The sequence below is a fragment of the Oreochromis niloticus genome, linkage group LG13 (assembly GCF_001858045.2).
Source record: "Oreochromis niloticus isolate F11D_XX linkage group LG13, O_niloticus_UMD_NMBU, whole genome shotgun sequence".
Lineage (NCBI taxonomy): Eukaryota > Metazoa > Chordata > Actinopteri > Cichliformes > Cichlidae > Oreochromis > Oreochromis niloticus.
In genome coordinates, this window is record NC_031978.2 from 2,761,500 (window position 1) to 2,786,801 (window position 25,302).

Consider the following 25,302-nt stretch of genomic DNA (forward strand, 5'->3'; position numbering starts at 1 on the left):
AAGTTTCTTGGTGGTGTTATTACAGTGTTTTGTTTTACTTTTTTGGTCTCATCATTAGTACCATCGCTTTTATTGTGATATTTTTACAGATTTCTTTTATAGTTTTTGGGGGAGTTTCTTGCAGTATTTTTCCACTGTTATACATCATTGTGTGACATGTGCAGTTCATTACCTCACCTGAGCAGATAAATGGTTAATCAGCTCACAGGGAGATTAACTCTGTTTATGTCAGCTAAAGGTCAAAGACAGCGACCATGACGCAGAGAGGAACCCGGGGGGTCCAGAGATGGAGACAGGTCCATGTCCTTTAAAGGACACTGTAGACATCGTGAAGCAATACGAACACAAACATACCCCGCACTAGCTGACTGCAGACACTGTAAATGGACTGGACTCTGTGTCGAATCTTCCGCCTTTTTAAATGTACATTGGTCAGTGTGTGGTGTAACCAAAACCTGAAAACCTGCACACCAGTACCTTTGCCACCGACTGATTGTAACTAATGTTTATTGTGTTGGACCAGTATTACCAGCTACTGAAGAACAGGAGGGTCAGCTGACGGTCGAGAACTGGGGAAGATGAGGATCCACTCAGAGGTTAGAGATTAAAGCAAAGCTGAGGAAGCGATTTAAACTCTGATCCTTTTAATGCAGCACGCAATGCTTTTACCCAGTGGGAGGGTAACGAGATAGCCTGAGAATACAGGTGATTCTAACTCTGTTCCAAAGTACAGTGACTCAGTCTCAGCATGATTAGAGAAACAGAAAAAATGGAGACTTCATACAAGAGTGTAAAAACAAACATCAATGAGAGACAATAAAGGAGTTCAACATGACTGAAATATGCTAAAGTGGAGAGAACAAGTTCAGAACCAGTTCTGATATGAAGACCTGATAATGAGTTTTGGTAAAAACAGAAGTTTCTGTTTTACACGTTTGTGGCGGGGCGTGGTTGGTGGCACGGCTGCGGCGAGGCGGACACACCTGAGCGGCATCCGCAATCACGCCTCACCTGCATAAAAGGAAGAACTGGGTCGGGTCTGAGGGTTGTTGTTGCTGGTGACGTGGTCGGCTGCGAGCTGAAAAGTTGCAGCTGTGTGTGTAAAGCACAGCAACCACAAATAAAAGTGTATGCTGGAAAGCATGGAGACGTGGTCAGGTCTGCTGTGGATTTCTTCCAACGTTATATGTTGGATTCATGAGGTTTGAGGCACGGCAAACCCAGTACCAGGCAAGCCAGGGAAGTTGATGGCCCAAAGTGTAGCCGAGCTCGTGACCACCACCTCTTCAACATCCTGGCCTCTGTAAAAAGGTTCAGATCCATCAGGTGCAAAGCCAACAGACTAAAGAACAGCTTCTTCCCGTGGGCTGTTACTCTTAATGCAAGAGTGTGAGCAGACCTCTCCCATACAGTCGTACAACCACTCTGTCGCTGCTATTTATTATGTTGCTGCCATTTTCTTTTTTCCTCTGGAATATTTCGGCAGATGTGCAGATGATTCATGTCCTTAACGACGATAGCCCTTCCACCCTTATTTATTATTTATTATATTTTATAAGGATGCCCTTGTAATGCTTGTTTTTCTTTTTCTTTTTTTGTATATTGTTTTCTTTACTTTCGGACCTTTGTGATCTTGCTGCCTAACTTCACCGTGCAACTGCAACTGTTCTTTATGCAGTTTAAGTTAATTTCATGTTTTTAAGCTACAATAAATAAGCTACTTTGTTTAAAAAATCAGATTGTAATGTATAGATTGTTGGTTTTAAAACAAACATTTGAAGGTTCTACAAAATGTTTCCGGGGTGGAACCAATGTTTAATGTGTTGTTTAGAGTTGACGATATTTTAAATTACACGCCACACTTGGTAGAGGGCAGCATGTTTTCCTTTCTCAGTGGGTGGTAGAGATTTGGAGATGCATGCAGTGAGGTTTTCCAGCTGTGGGTAAAGAGTGTACACTGCAAGAGTTTTCATTACTCCCTTCATGTTAATGCAGACATTGAGGTATGCAATTAGCATTTTATGTGTTGCTAGAAAAATAAGATGTTTATTTGTGACAGAGCTGTTTATATGTTAGTCACAGAATGTGTCAATGTTTTGTAAAGGTCAAAATGTGAATGTTTATGTTGTTGAATAATATGCTTTATGAGAACGCCTTACTGTAAAAATTGATTATTTTATGTTGTTTTGTACATCACGGCATCGTTGGTAGCACCTGTGTCCAACATCCTGAAGAGAGTTACATCATGACAGAAGCATATTCTGCTAGACTGCTGTTCAAGTGTGTTGAAGACTTAAAGGCCTGGATGGCCCTTAACCTCTTCAAATTTAATGAGAAAAAGACTGAAGTGATGACGTTTGGAGGTATCACTCTGACACCCTTGTTGATCTGTGTTCCTTGGCCCAGTACATCAGGCTGACTATCACAAACCAGTGTGGAAAAATAATTTTATTTCCAGTTGAGGCAGCTGGCCAAAATAAAGCCAGTTCTTTCCAGGCAGCACTTTGAGAGTGTAATCCACACCTCTGTTACCACTCTGCTAGACTATACTGGAATGAACTTTGCTTGGGGGCTGGTGCTTCTTCAGTGGCTCATCTTCAGTTAGTACAGAATGCTGCTGCATGTCTTTGAACCAGCACACACAATTATGAGCGCGTTTCTCCCATTTTAACCTGGAACCACTGGCTGCCTGTAAATTTTAGGATCACTTTTGGAATTGCTTTAAAAGCCTTTAATTGTCTCGTCCCACATGACCTCCTGTTCTCTCAGGTCGGCCGATCAGGTGCTCCTGAGTGTATCAAAAACTAAGCTTAAGCTCAGAGGGCACCTTGACCATTACAGCTCGTAAAACATTTGGAAAATTTAGCCTTGCACATCAGACAGGCATTTATTAATCTTTATTCTATTTTGTTGCATGGCTGTAGTTCCTTGTTCTCTCCAAAATTTCGATGATGATGATGATGATGATGATGACAAGCTGTGTCCAGCAGGGGGAAACCTTTCCGCAGCTCTGCAGGTTATTACTGAGTTCATAAAATCATTATGCACACATGCTTTGATGCTCACTGAAACATTAAATTATGATGAAGAGGATTAAATGTTTAATATGTGATGAAAATGAGGACAGCTAAAGAGGAAGAAGATCAACAGGAGAGGATGAGGAGATGCTGAAGCACAGGAAGGAGGTTTTGGGGGAAAGTGTCTCCGGCTCGGACTCTTCGGATCATCAAGTGATCCTCCCCCTCTCTGACAGGAGGAGGAGGAGGTGGAGGAGGGTGAGCTGCTGCTCTTCACTCAGAGATGCAGCAGAAGTCAAAGAGAATCCTCGCTGATTTCTGCTGAGCATGAAATCTGTCTATGGCGTTGATTCAGTTTCTCAGAGTTTGACTAAAAATAATCGAAGAAAGTGGGTCACTGCTCATTTGATTTTCTTCACATTCCTGACACGCTTCCATTTTCACTGAAGCTGCAAAGGCATTTTTATCTGAGGAGGAAACTTGAGAAGCAACAGCGTTCTCGCACTCTTTGGCTGCTGACATGAAACTTTGGAGCATCTTGGCTGCGCTCGCAGGAGTCTGAAGGTTTCCGGCACGAACCGCGGCAACGCCTCCTCACGCAGAGAAAACATGAAATGTGGCAGCAGCCTCTGCACGCTGAACGTTGGCGGCCGCAGGTTCTCCTACACTGCAGAGCTGATGAGACGTCTCCCCCTCAGCAGACTCAGTCGACTGCTTCGCTGCGTGTCGGAGAGCGAGCTTCTTGAGCTCTGCGATGACTACGATCGTGATCGCAATGAGTTCTTCTTTGACCGCCACTCTGAGGCCTTCAGTTTCATCATGCTGTACGTGCAGCACGGGAAACTGCGCTTTGTGCCACACATGTGCGAGCTTTCCTTCTACAACGAGATGCTGTACTGGGGCCTGGAGAGCTCCGATCTGCAGCTGTGCTGCCAGCGTCTCCTGGACGACCGCATGTCTGACGCCCTTGTGCACTTCTTCCCGGAGGAGGAGCTGCCACACGGCCCCGAGGTTACGCAGAATCCTTGGCTGGAGAGGATGAGGAGGACGTTTGAGGAGCCCACGTCCTCGTTGGCTGCGCAGCTACTTGCTTCGGTGTCAGTGCTGTTTGTAGTCATCTCCATGGTGATGCTATGTGCCAGCACCTTACCTGATTGGACGGCGCTGGAACAGCAAAGGTAGGACTCACACTGACACACACACTGGACTGTTCAGAGTCAGCCGCTGACAGACCCGGTCCAGTTCTGACGGGTACCTGCAGCAGGTAGAGAATTGGTTCAGAGCAGAACCAGGACCAGCAGCTGATTATTGATAATTGACTGATAAGTCACAAAGTGTACATGCTCCTGTAAAGCTTGTTGTGTAAAGCTTCTTGCCACAGCAGTAGCTCTGCATGCTTGAGTTGGCTGTGAGATGTGCTGCCCGACACAACCGCAAAGGGATCTGTGTCTCCAGCTGGAATCAAACCAGCAACCTTTTGCTCACCAAGCAAATGTGTTAACCATTGCGTCATTGTCGGTGTACCTAATATGAATAACTTAACTCCCCTTCTGTGTGAAACCATTGTGAATGATTGTCTGACATCTCCACCTGTGATTTGTTAATTTTCGGCAACATCTCATTGGTCTCTCTCTGCTTTCTCATTGGTCCCCTTTGGCCCCTCCCTTGCAGCATCATCGAGGCGGTGTGCATTGGTTGGTTCACGGCAGAGTGCATTGTCCGTTTCCTAGTGTCTCGTGATAAGTGGGACTTCATCCAGCGGCCTCTGAACATCATTGACCTTCTGGCCATCCTGCCATACTACATCTCTGTTGCCATGACGAGCCTGACGGGCGAGAACTCGCAGCTGCAGCGAGCCGGAGTGACACTGCGTGTCCTTCGCATGATGCGGATCTTCTGGGTTATCAAGCTGGCGCGTCACTTCATGGGCCTGCAGACACTTGGCCTGACGCTTCGCCGCTGCTATCGTGAGATGGTGATGCTCCTGGTCTTCGTCTGTGTTGCCATGGCGATCTTCAGTGCACTGGCTCAGCTGCTAGAGCACGGCCTTGACCTGGAGGCTGGAAACCATGACTACGCCAGTATCCCCGCTGCCTGCTGGTGGGTCATCATATCCATGACCACAGTGGGATACGGGGACATGTACCCGATGACGGTGGCGGGGCGCGTGCTCGGAGGCCTCTGCGTGGTGAGCGGCATCGTCCTGCTGGCGCTGCCCATCACCTTCATCTATCACAGCTTTGTCCAGTGCTACCACGAGCTGAAGATGCGTTCAGCTCGCTGCGGCCGCAGTATGTCGGGCGAATTCGTCAACTGACCGTCAACCTGCTGCTGAGAAGGGGCGCTGCTATCACCTCCATCACGATGAGAGGGAAACAATCGATCGGACCAATCAAAAAGCAACTTGACCAGAAAGTGCATGTCGAAGCATCCCGAACATCTGAGTTTCCCCCGACGCCTCCATCGGAGTGAGAGTGTGTGATTGGCTGAATACAGGGTGTAGTGAAACATAACCTAACCCTCCATTTACTGTTTTCAAGTCCAAACAGGACTCAGGTGACTTTACTTTGATAATTTCTCATCCTGAGCTCGGACTGAGCTCACAGACAATGTCCTCAGACAGTCAGGTTCTGTCTTTGACCTTTGACCTTTGAGTTTGCTCAGAAGAGTCGGGGAATAATGCGCTCACACAGTGAAATGGTGGTGAGATCAACTCAGACCCTGCGATGCCCCCTCAGGTTAGGCATGAGAGGCAACCCGGCGGTCTGTGGCATAATTGAACCCCTCCTTTGTTTCCATGGTGACCATAGAGCCAGTCAGCTGAAGTGTTGGAAGCATTTGGTTTGAATGTCCGGATAGAGAAGCGGGCGGAGTTTGAAGTATCTGAATATTTCTTCTTCTGTGTGAAATGCTGCAGGGTTTGAACCAAAGTACACTTACAGAGGCGACCCCTTTAACCTTTGACCTTTACTCCTGAAATGTCAAACTCTCCATTTAGGCAGCAGCTCATGTGTTTATGAACTCTGACCTCTGTCACCTGCTTTCAATCAGAAAACCACATCAGCTCATTAAAGGTTAAAGCTGAAAACCTCACTGACTGCACGTGTCCATCATTCAAACACTGTCTCAGTGTTGCACAAAATGCAATAACAATAAAATCAGGTTTTCACATTAGAGTTACAAAGGGATTCACACAAAACACCTGACATTAAAGCTCCTCCAACTGCGTCACAGGTGGAGTCCATGTCAGAAGGTCAGACAAAAGGTTGAAATATATTAAAAAAAACCTCTTCATACATTTTACAGGTGAGACTCTGAGAAGATGCTGAAGGTTTCAGGTAAATAAAGACGAAGCACAAAGTAACCTGGAAACACCTGAGTGATGAGAAAGTCCACAGCTTCTGACAAACTGTGAGAGCGACAGACCGTGGGCCTCATGAGACCCGAGATTTTACTTTCCGGCTGAGCCGTCCTCTGGGGAGACACACACGCACACACACAAACACACACACACGTGTGTCTGACGGGTTCTCCTGGCATGTTCTCAGAGTGAGAGCTAATCAATAACATGGCAGCTGAACAGCCGAGACCATCTCATGTTAAATCATTTGTGAACTTTTCTCAGCACACGTTTGTGTTCTTTGTGTGTGACGTGACACATCACGTTAGTGTGATGTTGTTAAATCCAAGCACGCACATGCACAGAGCGTTCAGATCTTCTCCGTCCTTCCTTCTTACAGGGAGTGCAGAATTATTAGGCAAATGAGTATTTTGTCCACATCATCCTCTTCATGCATGTTGTCTTACTCCAAGCTGTATAGGCTCGAAAGCCTACTACCAATTAAGCATATTAGGTGATGTGCATCTCTGTAATGAGAAGGGGTGTGGTCTAATGACATCAACACCGTATATCAGGTGTGCATAATTATTAGGCAACTTCCTTTCCTTTGGCAAAATGGGTCAAAAGAAGGACTTGACAGGCTCAGAAAAGTCAAAAATAGTGCGATATCTTGCAGAGGGATGCAGCAGTCTTAAAATTGCAAAGCTTCTGAAGCGTGATCATCGAACAATCAAGCGTTTCATTCAAAATAGTCAACAGGGTGGCAAGAAGCGTGTGGAAAAACCAAGGCGCAAAATAACTGTCCATGAACTGAGAAAAGTCAAGCGTGCAGCTGCCAAGATGCCACTTCCCACCAGTTTGGCCATATTTCAGAGCTGCAACATCACTGGAGTGCCCAAAAGCACAAGGTTTGCAATACTCAGAGACATGGCCAAGGTAAGAAAGGCTGAAAGACGACCACCACTGAACAAGACACACAAGCTGAAACGTCAAGACTGGGCCAAGAAATATCTCAAGACTGATTTTTCTAAGGTTTTATGGACTGATGAAATGAGAGTGAGTCTTGATGGGCCAGATGGATGGGCCCGTGGCTGGATTGGTAAAGGGCAGAGAGCTCCAGTCCGACTCAGACGCCAGCAAGGTGGAGGTGGAGTACTGGTTTGGGCTGGTATCATCAAAGATGAGCTTGTGGGGCCTTTTCGGGTTGAGGATGGAGTCAAGCTCAACTCCCAGTCCTACTGCCAGTTTCTGGAAGACACCTTCTTCAAGCAGTGGTACAGGAAGAAGTCTGCATCCTTCAAGAAAAACATGATTTTCATGCAGGACAATGCTCCATCACACGCGTCCAAGTACTCCACAGCGTGGCTGGCAAGAAAGGGTATAAAAGAAGAAAAACTAATGACATGGCCTCCTTGTTCACCTGATCTGAACCCCATTGAGAACCTGTGGTCCATCATCAAATGTGAGATTTACAAGGAGGGAAAACAGTACACCTCTCTGAACAGTGTCTGGGAGGCTGTGGTTGCTGCTGCACGCAATGTTGATGGTGAACAGATCAAAACACTGACAGAATCCATGGATGGCAGGCTTTTGAGTGTCCTTGCAAAGAAAGGTGGCTATATTGGTCGCTGATTTGTTTTTGTTTTGTTTTTGAATGTCAGAAATGTATATTTGTGAATGTGGAGATGTTATATTGGTTTCACTGGTAAAAATAAATTGAAATGGGTATATATTTGTTTTTTGTTAAGTTGCCTAATAATTATGCACAGTAATAGTCACCTGCACACACAGACATCCCCCTAAAATAGCTAAAACTACTTCCAAAAACATTCAGCTTTGATATTAATGAGTTTTTTGGGTTCATTGAGAACATGGTTGTTGTTCAATAATAAAATTATTCCTCAAAAATACAACTTGCCTAATAATTCTGCACTCCCTGTATAATCCCGAAGTCTTCCTCACTTCCTTTTTCTTACTTTAGTGAATGGAGAATTTGGCTTCTGGCAGGCGGAGGCGTCCTGTGCAGATGACGGAGTGACGGAGTCCACAAAGGGTCGCAGTAAACATTTAACATGGGTCTCTGACAGATCAACTCCTCTGTCCACCCCTTTCTTCTTCTGCAGCTGTTTTTCTCCTCAGCCCCAACATTCACCATTCATCACCGCCAGAATAAAGATACCTTCACCACTTCCTCCATGACACCCAAACGCACGAATGTGGGCCGACTGGCGTGCTGATGGTGATAAGTTGATTCTGATTGGGCTGAGATCTCCTCAGTGCCTGAAGCTGACCTCGGATCAGCTCCTCTCTTTGAGTTTAAAAAAACTCTTTTTAAATTATCTGTTAACAAATCGCGCGAGCAGGAAGGAGACGAGAGCAGCGAGGAGGCGTGAAGGTCATCACAATAAAGCCAGTTTGTGATGAATCACGAGTGGTTCATCGCCACCCGCCGTGTGACTCCAAATCTTAAATCAGAGAAAACATTCACGGAGTGTGTGAGTTCTTACAGGAACGCAGCATGTCGAGCATCTCCGAAGGACATGGCTGATCAGAGACAAGAGCAGAGTTGAGCTTATTGATTAGCCGGGTCTGCAGATAGAGATGAGGCACAGGAACCTTTCAGTCTTTTGTTCAGCAGAAACATCAGCAAATGTAAAATGATTCTGTGGGAAGAATAAACACCAGCATCGTCCAGTTTTCAGGAATAACTTCCCGCAGATTTTTTATCCAGTCTGTGGTAATCCCTTCAGTTTCTCATGGGTGGATATAGTATCTGAGACAGCAAACAGCCAGTTCACGCACAAGGACGAGACTCAGCTGTTCATCTGCATCTAAAGGTCAAAGGTCACTCTTTGAGAATGCCCACATGTTGGACAGAGAAGACAGATGGAGTGAAGGAAGCATCTATGTCCAATGTGAATGACCATCTTTGAACAGAGGGCAGGGCTTACAACACCAACTGTCTGTCATCTATAATCCAGTCTGAGATCCTTCCCAGACGCCTTAACGCCCACTCAAAACATGTGACATCAGTAGGTCACATGATAGGGTGGGGCAAGGTCTCACAATAGTTTAACCTGAAACATTTTTCACACCTTAGCTCATGTGATGAGGCACATGGTCAAAAGTGGGTGAACGACCCATTTAAGGGACACTCCCACTAGGGTTTAAATATTTGGGACTCTCCACCATTTAGTCTTAGAACTGAAGAAGCTTCTCAGATACTTCATGAAACTGGAACACATGAAAGCTGTGAAATTCTACTCCGAGGTCCATCAGGACAAGCACAGAGATCAGAGGCCATAAGAAGATCACCTGTAACTTTCACTAAAGCTGTTTCTGTGCTGTGATGAGCTCTGAAACCTGACTCAAACTCCTCAAATAATCCCAGCTGTTTTAGAACTACTCTCTCCGTGTTCTCCCTCCAAGAGGTGTCCAGCCTCCTCCTCCAGTTCTTCAGGGAAGCAGCAGGACATTCCCAGGCCTCCCTGTCAAACCTCTGTCTCTCCATTTGGATGTGAAACAGCTCTCCTAGAGATCAGGAGGCGTGCTGACCTGGACGGGACACTTCATTGTCATTCCTGTGTACCGCCTCACTGCCTACTGGAGATCACCATCTGATGGACCAACAGAACCATATCAGAGAGATTCTGAGACCATCAAACCCTCCCCCCTTCACCCTCCACCCCTTAGCTGCACTTAGAAAGCCTGAAAAAGTCCAACATTCACCAAGAACAGATCCGAGTTCTGCTTGATGGAACAAACCTGGTCGACAGTGAACTAACACACCTGAAAACACCTGGATTGTTTCATTGCAGCCACCTTAATAAAGATTTTAATAAAGACAAAGCAATTATATTTCAAATCAAAGCATGAATTAACTGGAAACCTTCATTAAACGCTCCTGTTTGGTGCAGAGCTGCCAAAAAAATCAAATCACAAAAACAAAATAAAAATAAGATCAACCTCTCTGCTGAACTTTGACCTCAATCAGCTGATTGAATCAAAGTAAGTTTCTCAATTAGACCTAGAAGCAGCTGTGAACGATAAAATTTATGTTTTTTATGAGACGCACAGTGATTTCAGTGAAGCAGCTGTAGTGAGTGTACCATGCTCATAGGTTTGGAGACATGACTCAGTGAGCACACTCAGTGAGTTCAGCTGCTCTCTGCGGAACAGGAGCTTCTATTTTCAGTCATTTTCATCCGCAGAACTGCAGCCTCGAATCTCTGCAGCTCAGAGTCACAAAGATTCCCACAGGACCGGAAAACGGTCCAAAAGCCCAGACAGGCTGGAGAGCCTCAGGTGTCGCTCACTTCACACCTCCTTTGAGGGATTTGGCCCACAGGAGGGGTCAGGGGTCATTAGAAAGAACCAAACGTCATCACCATTATCATCGGGACGGCGCAGGGCTAAATAAAGCCTGAGCCCACCCGGAGGTTAAATGGGCTAACTGAGCTCAGGTGTGTCTGGAGTTGAGCCGAGATTTACCCTCAAATAAAAACTGATGATGTCACACACAGAAGCGATGAACATGTCTGATTCATTCAACACGCTTTTATTCTGACGACCTTCACGCTTGCTCAGACCCACACACCATGCTTTCAGTTTGGACACCCAGGTATCTATTCACACACAGCTTTGAAAGACACACATTTTCTACTCGTCTTTTATTTGCTGAGATTCTTCAGTTCTGAAATAGAGTTTATTAGAAATATTGATCAGGAAGAGATTTTCAAAATAAAATCAGGAGGATTTTTAAAAATGTTTCACACACGTTTGTTCTTCCAAAACCGCGCGCGCGCGCGCACACACACACACACACACGCACACACACACACACACACACACACACACTGCTGTAATCTTTATGTTTGTGTTATTGTTTTTTCAAAACTGCAGCTGATCCTCACAGCTGACCCTCGGTAACCATGACAACAGAAAGGACCAGGCCACTGTTTCCTTGACAACAGCAAGGCAAAGGCCTCAAATAAGTGATATGTGACAGCCTGACAGGAAGTTAATCGTGGCCATAAAAAACATTAGTAGGCAGCTCTGATTGGCTGTTGTCATGGTTACACTACAGGGTGTCAAAACATACTTATCAGTTCTTTCCCAAATTTAGCAACCCATTCATCGATCCATTAGGGCCTCAAGTAGAAACAAACAAACCAAACAAACTCTTTGGGTTTCAGAGTGTTTCAAATAATTCATAATTATATGATCAATAAACTCCTCTATCAGCTCATTTCTGTTCCTGTCACGTGATCATTTCAGTGGTTTTAAAGTCTGACTGAAAATAAACACAAGAACATAAGGAGCAGTGAGGAAAAACAACAACAACAACAACAACACTTTTAAAACTGGGCGGAAAGATCACAACTTCAGTTTTTGCAGTTTCAAGACTTCCTGCTGAGTTTTTCAGATTTCCTGTCTAGTTTCCAGAGCTCATTCTTCGTTTGGACTCCTATGTGGTTATAAACCTGGCTGATGAGGAGGCTGGTACGCTTTCAGTTTTTCCTTATTCAGTTTCAGTTCATTTCCAGGCGGAAGTTTAATTTAGTTAAAGTTTAGTTTTGAAATGTTTAATTTTAGTTAATTCTTGACTAAAATTGTTGCTTTTCTAAATTAACTTCTAGTTTCTTAGTGGAATAGAATAGAATCTCCTATTCTCTTCTCTTCTCTCGCTCTCTGCGCGGTTGTGTAAAACCTTTTCAGTGCTCAGTAAAAATTAATAGTTGGTGCGTTAACGCAGATTTCAGGCGTTTGTTGTTGCAGTTCTCTTCTCCTCCAGCAGGTGTCACTGATTCACTCTGTCTCCTGTTGCACCACAGAAGAAGAGGAAGTGCGTTAACAGCGGAAGAAAAGGAAGTTCGGCTCTCAACTCAAAGTTAAAAAATTATCGATTAGAGATCGGAGCGGGAGTAGGATCTATTGGTCAGTGATCGGAGGTGAGTTTCGGGAGGAGCTCGCTTCCTCTTTTATACGTTGTGTCTCTCTCTTAGCTTTTCCGTGCTAACATTTAGCATCAGGAACTTCCTGTTTGTCGATAACAAAACTGATTAATAAACCAGTCAATAATATGATGGCAAACTGACGAATGGTGGGCAATAATCGATGCTCTGCGGATTGACGTGGGTCGATAATCGATTAGTTAGGAATTACAGGTCAGCCTGAGCTGAACTCAGTAACTGATCGATCACTCATCACCGGAACCCATCACTGATCAATAAGACCAGACAGGGAATAGTTTGGCAGTTTATTAAACTTAAGTGTGATTGGACTGTGATCAGTAAAACCCCTATCAGTGCAGGGTGAAAACACCTGATCAATAAACTTTAATCCGAATCCGATCAGACCGATTGGAGGGTCACAGCTGCTGTCTTCAGCCCGGCCTGTGAAACACAAGTAACGACGAAGACGTCGTTTCTCAAAAAAGCTCCAAATTATTCGTTATATTAAACACAAGAAGTATTTAAAGTTAAGTTAAAATGTTTTATTCATTTACAAATTATTTGGATAATTTTATTACAGAGCGTGCAAGTAAATGTATTTTAGACAAGGGCGTAGATTTGGCATGGACGGAAGGGACATGTCCCCACCAATATCCAGCGATTATTGAATTGTCACCACCAATAATTTGATCTCTTCGAGTAAAGAAAAACAAAACCGATAAAAAGAAAAAAAAAACCGATCTGTCAACGTCTCATTCACCCAGCGGTGCAGAAAGAGTTAAATTACGTTCTCTACTGGAGTCCTGCCTCATGTGACAAATACGGCCAATGTGATTGGCTGTGCCTTTCAGGGAGCTCTGTTTAGTTTTAGCAGCGACAATCCTGCCCTGCGAGGACCTGCAAGGAGGAGACGAGGAAAAAGGAAGAACCTGGATATAAGAAAGTATTTTTCAAAGGAACCTGTAAGTCACTTAAAGTCAAGTTCACTCATAAAATGTGTCCGTCATAATAACGTTACAGGCTATGCTACGCCATACATGCCAACACTCCCGATTTTTCCGGGAGAATCCCGAATTTCAGTGCTTCTCCCGACAATCTTCCGGAGCCACCATTCTCCCGAATTTCTCCTGATTTTCCACCCGGACAACAAAATTGAAAAACCATATCCCAGATTGGCTCAGCCAATTCCAGTTTCCAACAATGGCTACTACTACTGCAGCTACTTAGTTTTAATATTACTCTTATTACTCTTTCTGGGTCGCAAAATAAACTTTTAACATACTTTCAGGCGAGAATGTAGCTGTGTAAACTTCAAATATCTGTGTTATTGTACTTACATTATAATCAATCAACTCCCTTTTGTCCACCTAAAATATATTTACAGAACTATTTTTGCATTTGTTGCAATTTCAGCTGTCCTCTTGGCCATACTACTCTTAAGAGAAACATTTTTAAAGTAAACAAGAATTTTTTTAACTGCATAAATAAAGGATACATAAAAGTCACTGCCAAAAACTGATTGCGGCTTCTACCTTGTTACAGGAATGTTGTTTGTTGCTCAAGATGACTTGACATAATTCATGAGGGATATATTAGACACATATTATAGACCAACAAGTTATTTATAGCAGTTTAAATACAAGCAATCAGTTTTTGGGACAACACCTGGTCCTCAGGTGGACGCAGCCTCTGAATTTGGACACCCCCGGCCTGTTTCTGGCCGGACAATAATAACAGTGACATTTAACTTATTTTATCCGATAAATAAACATTGTAAAATTCAAGTTTTACAATGCCCAACAGCCCTTTTGAATGTCTCCCTAATTCTGAGGTCTCAAGGTTGGCAAGTATGTGCGAGGCTTTGGCCCACATCAGTCTAAAATTGTATGTAACCATGAATAACGTGTTGCCATGTCATATTGGACACTGAGTTGTTGTGTGGGGCACCAGTAGTCCATGTCTGTTGCTGTAACAGTAGTTCATGTTTAGAATAAAACATCCCAGCTCACTGAGTTGATCGGGGCAACAGTGCCTAAAATGTTGCATAATTTTGCTGAGAGATCTTTTACTTTGTGCTAATCTTAGATGAGTAGTTTTATGGACAAAAACCAGCAGGTCAATCAGTGTTCCCTTAGTGCTAATGTATAACAGATGTTGGTGCACTATAACTGAACTAATGTTGTTAAGTCCTTAAAGTCATATTCTTTTATTGTCTTAACTGTATTTGAAGCTATTTTTATTTTTGTATGATACCTGATTTATATGGAATATGGCTGAAGTAAACTAAAGTCTAAAATACTTAGTCAGTCATTTGTTTAATAGTAATTTAACATTATATAATTCACATATAAAACTATGAATTGTAATTTTAAATGGTTTAAAAGCATGTAGAATAGTATATGTAGGCAAGTATATTTCTCCTTTTTCATCAAGAAGCAAAGACAAAAAGGAAAAAAAAGAAACAGGGCAGGGTTCGGTGGTTGAATCATCCGTCCCCACCAATGCCAAAACCAAATATACGCCCTTGATTTTAGAGCCTACAAACAACACAATACTAACACATCCGAATCATTTATTTATTGTAGAAGAAGAGCATTATGGGAAAGGGTTAAGTATGGCTGGAGAGTGGCGTTATTTACGCTGAAATAAAGAAGATGTATAACAGAGCGCTCACTGTGAACGACTGAACTGATGACTGCAAGCATTTTAAAACTGACCTCACAGCTGCTACAAACACATTTTAATAAACGATGTAAAAATAGAAAAGTCCACGTCCGCCTGCAGCCTTGCTCTGCTCTCAGCTCTGCTCGTCAGGCCTGAAAGCGTCTGATTGGCTGCTCTGCTCTCATTGCTCTGATTGGTTCTCCACACTCTGGACTCTTCGGCTGCGCTTCCCCCGCTACTCTGCACAGCATCAACCCGCCCGCTTCTCCGTGTGTCTGTAATTCGCTCTGACACGGATCAATATTGCATCCACAACCCGTTCAGCTGGAATAATTATTCATGTTTGTCTAACTACAGTCTGCTAACTGCTACATTAATGGTAACAGATGGCTAATGTGATTATGGGGTCACTGCTAACATTTAAACAGCTAATGCTAACATGTACTAGGGCTGCCACAAACGATTATTTTGATAGTCGACTAGTCACCGATTATTTTTGCGATTAGTCGACTAATCACATCATGCATCCACTGGACGTAAAACGTACAGCTTACTGCACCAGCATGCATCTGCTCTTGTATATCTATCATTAGCTTACAGCTTTAAGTGTTTAAGGTATGTGCTAGCAAAAAATAAAGACAAGATGATAGTTTATTAAATTTGAATGAAATTTGCAGATTGTTTCAGTGAAGTTTAATAAACTCAGCCGTCTGCTCCTTGCTATCTAAAATATAACAGGACACCGGAGTAGGGCTGGGCTATATCATACTGTTCACGGTAATACCGGTGTAATTTTGGGCAACGATAGGAAAATGAAATATCGCGATAGAATGTGGGTAAAACCTGCATGCGCAGTGCCTATGTTTATATACGCACATGGCGGCGACACAGAATGAGAAGAGCGAAAGTGGATCATTAAATGAAACGGATGAACCAGAATTGGTTTGTAAAAATGCTGCAACTTCAGTGGTGTGGAACTGGTTTAGCTTTTGTCCGTCAGATACACAACAAAGCACTATTTTTGGTAGCGCATGCAAGCGGGGCGTCATTATTACCGTGTTGTTTGGAAAATACGGCACACTTAAAATCAATCCTTTGATTTTTCTGAAAATCGTCAGTGCCCCTTATAATCCCGCGTGCCTTATGTATGAATTCTGGTTGTGTTTACTGACCTCGAAACGATTTTATGTACACGGCGCTCGAAAATCTGTCAAATGTTTTAGTACGACTTTGCTAAGCTACGAAGCCGCACCGCAACGGATTGTTGGAGCATTACAGCTATCGTAGGCAGGCCCCTCGTGGAGTGATACGTACTGTGCTTCAACATAATATTACCGTATTGTGTGTGTATAACCTCTTTTTTTAAGTTTTGTGGATATTCTACATCAGGGGTAGGCAACCTTTCTGATGGCGAGTGCCATTTAAAATTTCCTCAGAGGTCAGTGTGCCATATGATTGCATTAGCAATAAATTTAATAACGCTCTATATGAACAGTTACACATTATATAGAACAACTTCATAGAATTATATTTGTTTGCAGATGTTGGCAGCTATCAGCAAATAGTTATCAGCTATTTTGAAACAAAAAAAGGACACTTTTTATTCATAACAAGAACTCCATAACAGCAAATGAACTGTACAACAGAAAATACAAATGCTATTTATGGTCTCCTCACAACAATGATAAGAAAAATAAACTGGGCCAATATGGTATGTTTGTTAATACAGAGACACACATGTTAATGTGATCTCTGGTCTCCCACTCAGAGACACAGGTCTCCGAGTGTCCAGCATTCAGACGGCTACCTGAGGACACTCATGTGAGAGAAAATCTGCTCACACAGATATGTAGAGCCCAATACTGCAATAAGGCCTCTGCAATGTTCTGAAGACAGTTAAACTTGTCAGGTAGTGATGTCTAGCAGGTGAAAATGCAAGCTCCATGAATAGAATAGAATAGAATAGAATGCCTTTATTGTCATTATACAGCTGTACAATGAGATACAGAGCATCTCCTACTCAGTGTAAACATGTTGGGGGGGGGGTACAGTTCTGCAGCGCTATATACATATGGACAGTATTAACATAGGGAAGAAGATGTATATATATATAAAATGTACAATTTACAAACTGTAAACAATATGTAATAAATAGTGTTATGTATGTACAGTTGAGTTATTGCACATGGAATTGGTATAAATAGTGTTTATGTATATACAGTTATTGCACATAGAATTGGTATAAATAGTGGTGGTCCATAGAGGAAGTGGGAAGTGGGGGGCTGTGTTATCGGTGCATGTGTGAGTTCAGGGTGGTTATCGCTTTGGGGAAGAAACTGTTTTTGAGTCTGTGGGTTTTAGTGTTGATGCACCTGTAGCGCTTCCCTGAGGGAAGCAGGCTGAACATGTTGAAACCAGGGTGGGAGCTGTCCTTGATAATGTTTGCTGCTCTGCTGAGGCAGCGGGAGGAATAAATGTCCATCAGGGAGGGGAGAGGGCAGCCGATGATCTTTTGTGCTGTCTTGACCACACTCTGAAGCCTCACTCTATCTGCCTTGGTGCAGCTGCCGTACCATACCGTGATGCAGTAGGTAGGTTAGCAGGCTCTCAATGGACGAGCGGTAGAAGGTCAGCATCAGGTTGGAGTTCAGCTTGTACTTCCTGAGGACTCTCAGGAAGTGCAGCCGCTGTTGGGCCTTCTTGATGACCGCTGAGATGTTTTCCGTCCAGGAGATGTCAGCAGAGATGAGGACACCAAGGAACCGGAAGGTGTGGACCCTCTCCACACACTCCCCGTTGATGTAGAGGGGGGCCAAGTCAGTGCTGTGTCTCCTGAAGTCAACAATGAGCTCTTTGGTTTTCTTGGTGTTCAGTGCCAGGTTGTTTTCTGAACACCATGCTGCCAACTTCAGGACTTCCTCTCTGTACTCTGCCTCGTCTCCCTTCGAGATGAGTCCGACTACCGTGGTGTCATCAGCAAACTTGATGATGAGAGTGTTGTTGTGGGCCGGACTGCAGTCGTGGGTGTAGAGAGAATACAGGAGGGGGCTCAGCACACAGCCCTGTGGGGAGCCGGTGCTCAGTGTGCGAGTGGAGGAGAGATGAGGGCCGAGTCTCACAGTCTGGGGCCGGTTTGTGAGGAAATCCTTTATCCAGGCACATGTGAGAGGAGGGAGGCCAAGAGTGACCAGTTTGTTGATGAGGATGTCCGGGATGATAGTATTAAAGGCTGAGCTGTAGTCCACAACAGCTGTAGTCCACAAAGAGCATTCGGACGTAGCTCTGCCGCTGCTCTAGGTGAATGCTGTGATTGCAGCCATTCCCCAACTCTCTGTGAATGGTACTCATGGCCATTGATCAGTGTTCTTTGATCAGTGGGTTTTGGTCAGTGATTGTTGATCAATGGTCATGGGAATTTGCATAATTATGATTAAGGAACTGACCTCACAGCCCATTGTTCCTTCAGTGGGCTGGTTTCAGTCATTATGCAAATGTACTGTTTATAAGGTTTGGGGAAACCTGCAGTCAGCTGAGACTGAAGAAGTCACTTGGATGAGTGACGAAACGTTTCTCCCACAAAACGCTACGTCCAGATGAACAGATTCAACTTTTGGAGATTAACAGCAGCTGGCATCCTTGTACATGCAGTGCTGCCATCTTCTGTTTCAGTCCGTTATTACACTCATAAATCCTACTACTTATTCCTGTGTCTCTTGGGATCTTACTAAGCTTCAAACGACGCGTCGACTATTAAATTAGTCGTCGACGATTTTGATAGTCGACGTAATCGTGACTAGTCGACTAATCGTGGCAGCCCTAACATGTACGCCAACCAAGTTAACGTTTGTGATAACTGTTTAATACTTCAGTGTTGTTGAAATGGGAGCTTTACTGACTTCTGAACTTCCTCTTAAAGTGTTGTTCAGTGTGATGATCCGTGTCGATTTCAGCTGTTAGTCGGTGGGAGCTGTATGTGACACTAGTATTGATTTCACTGCGTGTTGTACTCGTATAACTATGCATGTGACAAATAAAGAATCTTGATACTGTTGTAAACCTTTATTCTGAAAGCATCTAACTTCCTGTTAAGCCAAAATATCTCTGACCCCTGACCTTAACCACTTACATCTGCAAACTCATCACCTGACTGTCAGCTGTCCACACAGCCTGAACCAGGTGAATAACAGTGATGGCACACCTGTGTGTGGGTCAGTGTGGAGCTCTGACTGATGATGTTAAACTCTTTGATGTAACCATCACCTCATGTAGGTACACCTGAGGTGTATTTACCTGACAGTCACATGTCACATCCGCAGTCAGCTCCTTACATGAAACTCTGTTTTCTGTTTGAGTAAACTACGACAGACTCTGTTTCCTGTTTTCTCAGAACTTCAGCGCATCACTTCCTGTTTGGTTATACGTGTGTGTGGATTCTTTCTCAGATGTATTACTATCGGTATGAGAATGCTGAGATCAACTGCTGCTACAAATACCTGATGTTCAGCTACAACATTATCTTCTGGGTGAGTTTCACACACCTATCACCTGTTCCTCTTCTCTATTCAATTCAATTCAATTTTATTTATATAGCGCCAAATCACAACAAAAGTCGCCTCAAGGCGCTTTATATTGTACAGTAGATCGCACAGTAATAATAATTCTCTGACCTCAATGGCATGATGCTTTTTGTTTTCCATGACAAAAAGATCAAAAGTATGAAGTAGTAGAAAGTACATAAGCATGGGAGGCCATCGCCCCCTGCTGGCAGCATGCAGACACACCACAACAGAACAATAACCAGAAAGAGAACAGAGCTAAAGAGATTTCCTGTGTCTGTGCTGTTTCCTGTACACACTTTCACTGAGCTAAACTAGACACTCTCTGTTTCCTGTCTGCCCGTGGGTGACAGGAAGTGAGGTCACTTGCTTCCTGTTTAGACGAAGTGTGGGGTTAACAGATGAGATTGTGTGAGGTTCAGTCTGTCCAACACTTCCTGTCTGTAACATGTTTATATAAGTTTGGTTGGTCTGCTGCAGTCAGCCAATCAGACACTGTGTGGTCACATGTAAAACATCTGGAATTAATTCAGCAAGGTGGGATCGGTCTAAACGTTGGTCAGTTGAGTCTTGTTTCCGTGGCTCTGTTTAATTGCTATTGTGTCTGTGTTGCAGCTGGCTGGCATCGCCTTCATTGCAGCAGGTTTCTGGGCATGGAGTGAGAAGGTGAGTGACGCTGTGGGGTGTGGTCTCAGTCTTTGTCTTGCCGAGAGCAAGTGTTAGTCTCGCGATGAGTCATCAACACATGGAAACTTCAAGTCTAGGCTGTTTCTACTGAAATGACTTAGACCACAGTTTGATTTCTCAAACTGCAAGCTTTCAGGCATGACACATATGAAGAACAGCTTATCAACGGCTTTGACTTTTAGCTGTCGGGTGGTTGGTTTTGCCTGTTTTCACGCCGACCAATCCTGTCATAGCAGGTGAATCCATCTAGATCAGGGGTGGGGAACTCCAGGCCTCAAGGCTCGGTGTCCTGCAGGTTTAGACGTGTCTGCTGATTTAAATGGCTAAATGATCTCCTCAACATGTCTTGAAGTTCTCCAGAGCTCTGGTAATGAACTCATCATTTGATTCAGGTGTGTTGACCGAGGGTGCTGTCTAAAACCTGCAGGACACCGGCCCTCGAGGCCCTGATTTAGATGTTTATTTTCCACAGATTCAGTAGCCATGTCTCCAAAATCAGCTATCTTCATAAACATTTTCCTGCTGTGACCAAAACTCGGCTGGAGCACCAAATTCGATTCGTAGTTTGGGAAAAAAAACGATTTCACCACAGTCAGCTGAAGCCACTTTGCTGTGACGGTTGCTGCAGACTACATGAGGCTCTCTCTGCTGGTTCACAGGGAGTGCTGATGGACCTAACCCAGGTGACCCGGCTGCACGGGTTTGACCCAGTTTGGTTGGTTCTGGCGGTCGGTGGCATCACCTTCATCCTGGGGTTTGCTGGCTGCGTAGGAGCGCTGAGGGAAAACATCTGTCTGCTGAAGTTTGTACGTGAACACATTTTAAGCTGGAAACTTCCTGCTGTGCATCAGATTTTCAATGTTGAAATGTTCTGTGTGGTTCTTGTGATCAGTTCTCAGGTGTGATTGGCTTGATCTTCTTCCTGGAGCTGACGGCGGCAGTGCTGGCGGTAGTTTTCCAAAGTCAGGTCAGAGCGTGGATCAATGAGTTCTTCCTGGCAAACATCAAGGGGTACAGAGACGACATCGACCTGCAGAACCTCATCGACTCTGTGCAGAGGATGGTAAAACATCTGTTCCCTTTAGTACCGGGGAGAGAACCTTTAGAACTTTTTCTTTAAAGAGGAACTTTCAGCCTTTAGTTCTTTGGGCTCTTACCTTTCGAACTGTTCTCACACAGAACGCCTGCTGTGGCGCTCAGACCCCGCAGGACTGGAACCAGAATGTGTACTTCAGCTGCGACGAGAATAACCGTAGCAGAGAGAAGTGCGGCGTTCCGTTCTCCTGCTGCATCCAAGATCCTGCTGTGAGTTGATCAATAATCAGTTCTGATCGGTGCAGGTAATCAAACCGTTAACCTGCCGTCTGTTTCAGGACTTGGTGATGAACACTCAGTGTGGCTATGACGTGAGGCGCAACCAGGTGAGGTCACTTCCTGTGGTGTCATTTAACACGTGCTGGACAGGTGGGCAGATATAACATCAGGCTGATGTGACATCACAGTGGCATCCCAGCAGCTGACAGAGGAAGAGACTTGTATAAATGATTTGCATGTTCCATTGAGAACATCACAGCCTAACATTCTCTGATGTTCTCGGGTTCCTGTGCAGTCAGAGTGGAGTAAGCATATCTACACCAAAGGCTGCATTGCGGCGTTGGAGGACTGGTTGCCGAGAAACCTGTACACGGTGGCCATCGTCTTCGTGGTCATCTCCCTGCTGCAGGTAAGCAAACATCTTTTACTCTGTGAGAAGGCTCAGGGTTCTATCAGCGTCAGAACTTTGACCTGATAAGTTCCCACAGCTGGAGGCTTCCTGAACAGCTTTCACAGCTTTCGGAGGTTTGCAGCAGGCGATTCATCCACCTGGTTGTTTTTCTCGACGTTCTGAAGCGTCACAGACGGCTTTCAGGTAGATTGGCGAGATCCAAAGGGCCCCAAAACACAAATCGCTGTTTGTGCGAATATCCACATATCCACATACGTGTGGTTCAGGTGTCTGACAGAGCAACCCAACCCTCATAAACTCCTTATTTTATTCACAAAAGAACAGAAAACCATCAAACTGAGAAAATCATTTCACCTTTTCAACAATATCTGAGCTCGTCTTGAATCTCTAAAGAATTTATTCGGTAAAGTTCGGCAGGTCCATGTTTCCTGTGTCTGTGATGGTCTGTGAGCTGAGCAGTCTCTCTGGCTCTGGCTTCATCCTGTTGTTGGTGTAAAAGCTCTGAACTGCATTCGGGCCGGTTCAGCAGCCGGACTCTTCTTCTGCAGAGCCGTGCTGATGGAATAGATGCAGTTTAGCATGGTCCTGATCGGACATGAAGGCCTTCCTGAAGAACACATCTGGATGGAGCAGATGTGGCTCTAGAACCTGTTTGTACCTTTCTGCACTGATGGAGCCTTTCCAGATGTGCAGGGTGACTGGTTTCCATCACAGAATTATGTCGGTTTTTAATGCAGTGCTGCCTGAGGATCAGTCATCAGCCTCATCCCTCCAGGGTATTTTGATGATGTCATGTTCTGTAGATGATTAGATGTTCACAGTGAGGTGTAGTTTTCACAGTGGTCAAGCTCTGCCTCTCTAATATGCTCTTTATATACCTGATCATGTGACCCACCTGCTGCAAATTATCCTGATTATCTGTTAAATGTTCCTCCATCTGTTTCTCTTTAGAACTTTTTAAAGATGCGTGGCTTCCATCAAATTCAGAACAAGCTCATGTTGGTCTAAATGCTGAAATGGTTCTCTCAGTTAACTCAGGACTTTTGGACTCTAGAAAGTCGTGGTTAGCCACAGGTGAGTGCGATTTTACCTGCAAGTATTTAGATAAAGAAGAAGAAGTAGAAGAAAAACAGGTGGAAACGTGGCTTCTCCAGCGGTTCCAGCTGTCAGGTGTGTGTGTGTTAGGCGTTTGAAATGACCTGAGCCCACCTCTGCTGTCACAGCTAAACGATCCCACAGAGTCCACTCGGCCGTCTCTGCTCTCACCTGCTCACTCTGTTAGATTCACTCCTCATCAGGTGTATTTCTTTACAACACCCGTGTTTATAATCTGTTCTAAACTCTCCTCCACAACTTGTGCTTTTATCAGCTCATCTGAACTCTGGTGGTACTTTGAAGTAGTGCTACCTGTGTACCTGTCTGCCTGAGTACTTACTTGCTGATGTGTCTCTGAGCAGATGGTGGGGATCTACCTGGCCAGGAATCTGATCGCCGACATCGAGAAAGTTAAATTCAGCTACTGAAGCCTGCAGGGGGGTGGAGCTTACACCAGGTGTTACAGGACCAACTTTCTTCAGATGTGCCTTCTTCCTCTTCCTCCTCTGATTTCATTGCCATCGTAATTGAAACAAGGCGTTCTGTTGTAAACAGAAAGAACGTACGACAGCACGGAAGCCACTTCCTGTTTGTGTGTTTGTTTGCTTGTTTGGGGTCATGTGACGAAGCTCCACCCTAGGCTGCTTCAATGAATGTTTAGAAACCAGGGTGACCTTTGACCTACCGACTTTACCGCTTAGTGCCTCCTAGAACAGAGTTCAGGTCCTCTGCGGGCGGTCCGAGGATCACCAGTACTTAACCTCCATCAATCAGCTGATAATTTTCTGAATAAACAACTTCAAGTCTGTGACATCAAATGTGATGTCATCACAGAAGGCTGAAGACAAACCTGGGTAGGTACCACAGAAGAAGAAGCCTTAAATTCAAACTGTTCCTGTAAAGGTGATCATGTGATTAAGTCAACCGTTAGTGACACTGGATTGCTGTTAACAAGCTTTGAATACATAAAGTTTTGTTGAAAAAAAAGATTTCAGGACTTTTATTGTTGAAACTTCCTACTTTTGTTTCCTGTTTTAAAGGCATTTATTCTGAAGGAGTGTGTAATAAAGTGAATTTTTACCTTTTTGTATTTGCCAGAATAAACATTTGTTTTGTGTTTATTTTGTCCTGATCAGTTATTGATTTCCAAGTTTCCACAAGACACCAACTGATTGATTTGATTTGATAAACGAAACAAACGGCTAATTGAGTAAAAAGTCACCAGTTGGATGAATCTGTAAGACAGGAAGTTATATCATATCTGTGACTGACTGGTTCCTTAAAGTAAAACCAATAAAATCTGAGTTTGTTAACCCCGAGATGAGGAAAACTGGTTTTCTGTTCCAGAGAGACCGTAAACGCCAACTCTGAGTCAGTTGCCATGGTAACAGACTCTATGGCGCTCTCCTCCTGCTGCACCTGAACCAAGTGACTGATACTCTGACTCAAAGTCAAAGCTCAGAGGAGAGAAGTAATCTGCAGGTGTTTATGTTTGTAGAAAACTTAAATCCCAGACTGATGTTAGTTTGCTGCTTTGTTTACAGTCATTCAGTCGTCAATATATCAGGATGGAGGCAGCAATGACGTCACAGATCAGGATCAAATCTATAGCCTCCATCTCCACTCTGTGGACAGTGATGACGTCAGTCTGTCCGTTTACTGCATGTTACACACTGATCAGTCATCTCTTATTATAATCTGTCTTTAATCATTTTTATCCAGTAATGGCAGAACGAATCAAAGTGTCTGTTGTTATTATTGGATATTTTGATCCACTGTGGAGTCTGTTGCTATGGGTAACTAATATCAGGCCCATCAGCAGACTGAGTGTGTTTAGATCTTTAGTTTGTGTTTCCTTACATTTTGTCTCCGTCAGGTTTCACATGTAAAATTAGGATTTCATTGTACGTGAACGATGACAATAAAAGCCTGTTCTATTCTATTCCATTTTCAAGCTGGGTAAATCATGACAGCAGACATTATTAAAAATTAAATACACTACTGGTCAGAAGTTATAGAACACAGCCGTGACATTCTTTCTACAATAGAAATCAAATATTCTCCCATATCTGTGGCAGAAGTTCCCAAAAATGTGGACCTTGTAGGTTGCTTTGCTTTCACTCTTCTGTCCAGTTCATCCCAAACCAGCTCGATGGGGTTTAAGTCTGGAGACTGTGCTGGACACTCCATGTTTTCAAGCTCACCATCTTGTTCGTTTTCCTGAGGTAGTTCTGGCACAGCTTGGTCTTATGTTTTGGGTCAT

At 44.0% G+C, this 25,302-nt stretch overlaps 2 protein-coding genes and 1 long non-coding RNA gene across 6 annotated transcripts; 2 read left to right on the plus strand and 1 right to left on the minus strand.

The window, feature by feature from the left end:
* The first annotated feature begins 15 nt into the window (after window positions 1-15).
* LOC100706717 (potassium voltage-gated channel subfamily G member 3) lies at window positions 16-6,110 on the plus strand. Its single transcript, XM_013267816.3, has 3 exons — window positions 16-2,003; window positions 2,925-4,195; window positions 4,689-6,110. The coding sequence occupies exons 2-3, from the start codon at window positions 3,627-3,629 to the stop codon at window positions 5,332-5,334; spliced, it is 1,215 nt and encodes a 404-aa protein (XP_013123270.1). The 5' UTR covers window positions 16-2,003; window positions 2,925-3,626; the 3' UTR covers window positions 5,335-6,110.
* Window positions 6,111-12,173: 6,063 nt separating this feature from the next.
* On the plus strand, window positions 12,174-24,356 carry tspan14 (tetraspanin 14). Of its 4 annotated transcripts, none has more exons than XM_019366647.2 (9): window positions 12,174-12,308; window positions 19,418-19,498; window positions 20,147-20,197; window positions 20,878-21,024; window positions 21,111-21,281; window positions 21,398-21,523; window positions 21,592-21,639; window positions 21,828-21,941; window positions 23,402-24,356. In XM_019366647.2, the coding sequence occupies exons 2-9, from the start codon at window positions 19,418-19,420 to the stop codon at window positions 23,465-23,467; spliced, it is 804 nt and encodes a 267-aa protein (XP_019222192.1). In that variant the 5' UTR covers window positions 12,174-12,308; the 3' UTR covers window positions 23,468-24,356. The 4 variants fall into 4 exon arrangements, with proteins under 4 accessions (XP_019222192.1, XP_019222194.1, XP_019222195.1 ...); XM_019366649.2 differs by having other exon boundaries at window positions 12,192-12,308; window positions 19,363-19,498; XM_019366650.2 differs by having other exon boundaries at window positions 12,192-12,294.
* Window positions 22,408-23,491, minus strand: LOC112841911 (uncharacterized). Its single transcript, XR_003213382.1, has 2 exons — window positions 23,380-23,491; window positions 22,408-22,741 (listed from the first exon to the last, which is right to left on the minus strand). It is a non-coding gene; the product is annotated as an uncharacterized LOC112841911 (long non-coding RNA).
* Window positions 24,357-25,302: the final 946 nt, after the last annotated feature.